Genomic DNA, 3,407 nt, shown 5'->3' on the forward strand with positions numbered 1-3,407 from the left:
GGGGGGCTGTCTGTATAGCTTGGGAAGATGTTTCAGGAGATATGGTGTGTTGGGGGCTGTCTGTATAGCTTGGGAAGATGTTTCAGGAGATATGGTGTGGGGGGGGCTGTCTGTATAGCTGGGGAAGATGTTTCAGGAGATGTGGTGTGTTGGGGGCTGTCTGTATAGCTGGGGAAGATGTTTCAGGAGATATGGTGTGTTGGGGGCTGTCTGTATAGCTTGGGAAGATGTTTCAGGAGATATGGTGTGTTGGGGGGCTGTCTGTATAGCTGGGGAAGATGTTTCAGGAGATGTGGTGTGTTGGGGGCTGTCTGTATAGCTGGGGAAGATGTTTCAGGAGATGTGGTGTGTTGGGGGGCTGTCTGTATAGCTTGGGAAGATGTTTCAGGAGATATGGTGTGTTGGGGGGCTGTCTGTATAGCTGGGGAAGATGTTTCAGGAGATATGGTGTGTTGGGGGGCTGTCTGTATAGCTGGGGAAGATGTTTCAGGGGATATGGTGTGTTGGGGGGGGCTGTCTGTATAGCTGGGGAAGATGTTTCAGGAGATATGGTGTGTTGGGGGCTGTCTGTATAGCTGGGGAAGATGTTTCAGGAGATATGGTGTGTTGGGGGCTGTCTGTATAGCTGGGGAAGATGTTTCAGGAGATATGGGTGTTGGGGGTCTGTCCTGTATAGCTGGGGAAGATGTTTCAGGAGATGTGGTGTGTTGGGGGGCTGTCTGTATAGCTTGGGAAGATGTTTCAGGAGATATGGTGTGTTGGGGGGCTGTCTGTATAGCTGGGGAAGATGTTTCAGGAGATGTGGTGTGTTGGGGGGCTGTCTGTATAGCTGGGGAAGATGTTTCAGGAGATATGGTGTGTTGGGGGCTGTCTGTATAGCTGGGGAAGATGTTTCAGGAGATATGGTGTGTTGGGGGGGGCTGTCTGTATAGCTGGGGAAGATGTTTCAGGAGATATGGGTGTTGGGGGGCTGTCTGTATAGCAGGGGAAGATGTTTCAGGAGATATGGTGTGTTGGGGGGGCTGTCTGTATTGCTGGGGAAGATGTTTCAGGAGATATGGTGTGTTGGGGGGGCTGTCTGTATAGCAGGGGAAGATGTTTCAGGAGATATGGTGTGTTGGGGGGGCTGTCTGTATAGCTGGGGATGATGTTTTGGAAATACGGTTGTAGAAGTGGTGAGATTTTTGTGGGTTATTGTGATGTGTTGTGTTTTGTATCGTGTGGCAGAGGGAGATGTCAGTATGGTACACGTGCGCACTACAGGATACATTTTGGGGTTCTATTTTAAGGGGGGAGGTGAGGTTTTAATGAAATGAGAACTTTACATAAAAGAAAGACAAAAAGTCAAAAAAGTATCTCACTCTCTCTCTGGCTGTCTCTCTCACACACACACACACACACACACACACACACACACACACACACACACACACACACACACACACACACACACACACACACACACACACACACACACACACACACACACACACACACACACACCTCTTCTTCAACGTCAGCAAGATAAGGAAATAGGATGATCGTGGGCTACAGGAACGGATGGTCTAACATGCCCCGATCCACAATCGATGGGGATGTGGTGGAGTGGTTCGAGAGCCCCCCCCAGCACGTCACTACAGAATTACAGGCCCCCCAGCACATCACTACGGAATTACAGCCCCCCCAGCACATCACTACGGAATTACAGCCCCCCAGCACATCACTACGGAATTACAGGCCCCCCAGCACATCACTACGGAATTACAGCCCCCCCCAGCACATCACTACGGAATTACAGCCCCCCCAGCACACCACTACGGAATTACAGCCCCGCCCCCCAGCATATCACTACGGAATTACAGCCCCCCTTCCCCAGCATATCACTACGGAATTACACCCCCCCCAGCACATCACTACGGAATTACAGCCCCCCAGCACATCACTACGGAATTACAGCCCCCCAGCACATCATCTGGCCATGGAATTACAGCCCCTCCCCAGCACATCACTACGGAATTACAGCCCTCCCCCACCAGCACATCACTACGGAATTACAGCCCCGCCCTCCCAGCACATCACTACGGAATTACAGCCCCCACCCCCCAGCACATCACTACGGAATTACAGCCCCCACCAGCACATCACTACGGAATTACAGCCCCCCCCAGCACATCACTACGGAATGTTCAGTCCCCCCCCCCCCAGCACATCACTACGGAATTACAGCCCCCTCCCAGCACATCACTACGGAATTACAGCTCCCAGCACATCACTACGGAATTACAGCCCCCTCCCAGCACATCACTACGGAATTACAGCCCTCCCCAGCACATCACTACGGAATTACAGCCCCCCAGCATATCACTACGGAATTACAGCCCCCCAGCATCACTACGGAATTACAGCCCCCCAGCACATCACTACGGAATTACAGCCCCCTTCCCAGCACATCACTACGGAATTACAGCCCCCCAGCACATCACTACGGAATTACAGCCCCCCAGCACATCACTACGGAATTACAGCCTCCCCCAGCACATCACTACGGAATTACAGCCCCTCCCCCTGCACATCACTACGGAATTACAGCCCCCCTGCACATCACTACGGGAATTACAGCCCCAGCACATCACTTCGGAATTACAGCCCCTCCCAGCACATCACACGGAATTACAGCCCCCCAGCACATCACTACGGAATTACAGCCCTGCACATCACTATGGAATTACAGCCCCAGCACATCACTATGGAATTACAGCCCCCCAGCACATCACTATGGAATACAGCCCCCCCAGCACATCACTACGGAATTACAGCCCCGCCCCTTTCTTCCAGTATATAGCCATGTTATTTTTAATCTCTGAGTATGACCATGTTATTTTCTAATCTCTGTCTATATACAGAAGTAGAACATAACATGGCTATAGACAGAGAGTAGTAAATAACATGGCTACATACAGGAAGTAGAACATAACATGGCTATATACAGGAAGTAGAACATAACATGGCTACATACAGGAAGTAGAACATAACATGGCTACATACAGGAAGTAGAACATAACATGGCTATATACAGGAAATAGAACATAACATGCATTTTTATACAGGAGTAGAACATAACATGGCTACATACAGGAAGTAGAACATAACATGGCTATATACAGGAAGTAGAAAACATACATGGCTAGATACAGGAAGTAGAACATAACATGGCTACAGGAAGTAGAAACATAACATGGCTATATATATATGTATAAATAGAACATAACATGGCTATATACAGGAAGTAGAACATAACATGGCTACATACAGGAAGTAGAACATAACATGGCTACATACAGGAAGTAGAAAATAACATGGCTGATTTAATGATGTTACTGTTGTTACTGATGTTAATGATGTTACTG

General features: G+C 49.2%; 1 protein-coding gene across 1 annotated transcript; it reads left to right on the forward strand.

Annotated features, from left to right (window-relative positions):
* Positions 1–1,537: 1,537 nt before the first annotated feature.
* Positions 1,538–2,842, forward strand: LOC124030798 (extensin-3-like). The gene has a single exon (XM_046341989.1). The coding sequence runs from the start codon at positions 1,538–1,540 to the stop codon at positions 2,840–2,842; it is 1,305 nt and encodes a 434-aa protein (XP_046197945.1).
* The last annotated feature ends 565 nt before the right edge of the window (positions 2,843–3,407 follow it).

Source organism: Oncorhynchus gorbuscha, unplaced genomic scaffold (genome assembly GCF_021184085.1).
Source record: "Oncorhynchus gorbuscha isolate QuinsamMale2020 ecotype Even-year unplaced genomic scaffold, OgorEven_v1.0 Un_scaffold_15921, whole genome shotgun sequence".
Classification (NCBI taxonomy): Eukaryota; Metazoa; Chordata; class Actinopteri; order Salmoniformes; family Salmonidae; genus Oncorhynchus; species Oncorhynchus gorbuscha.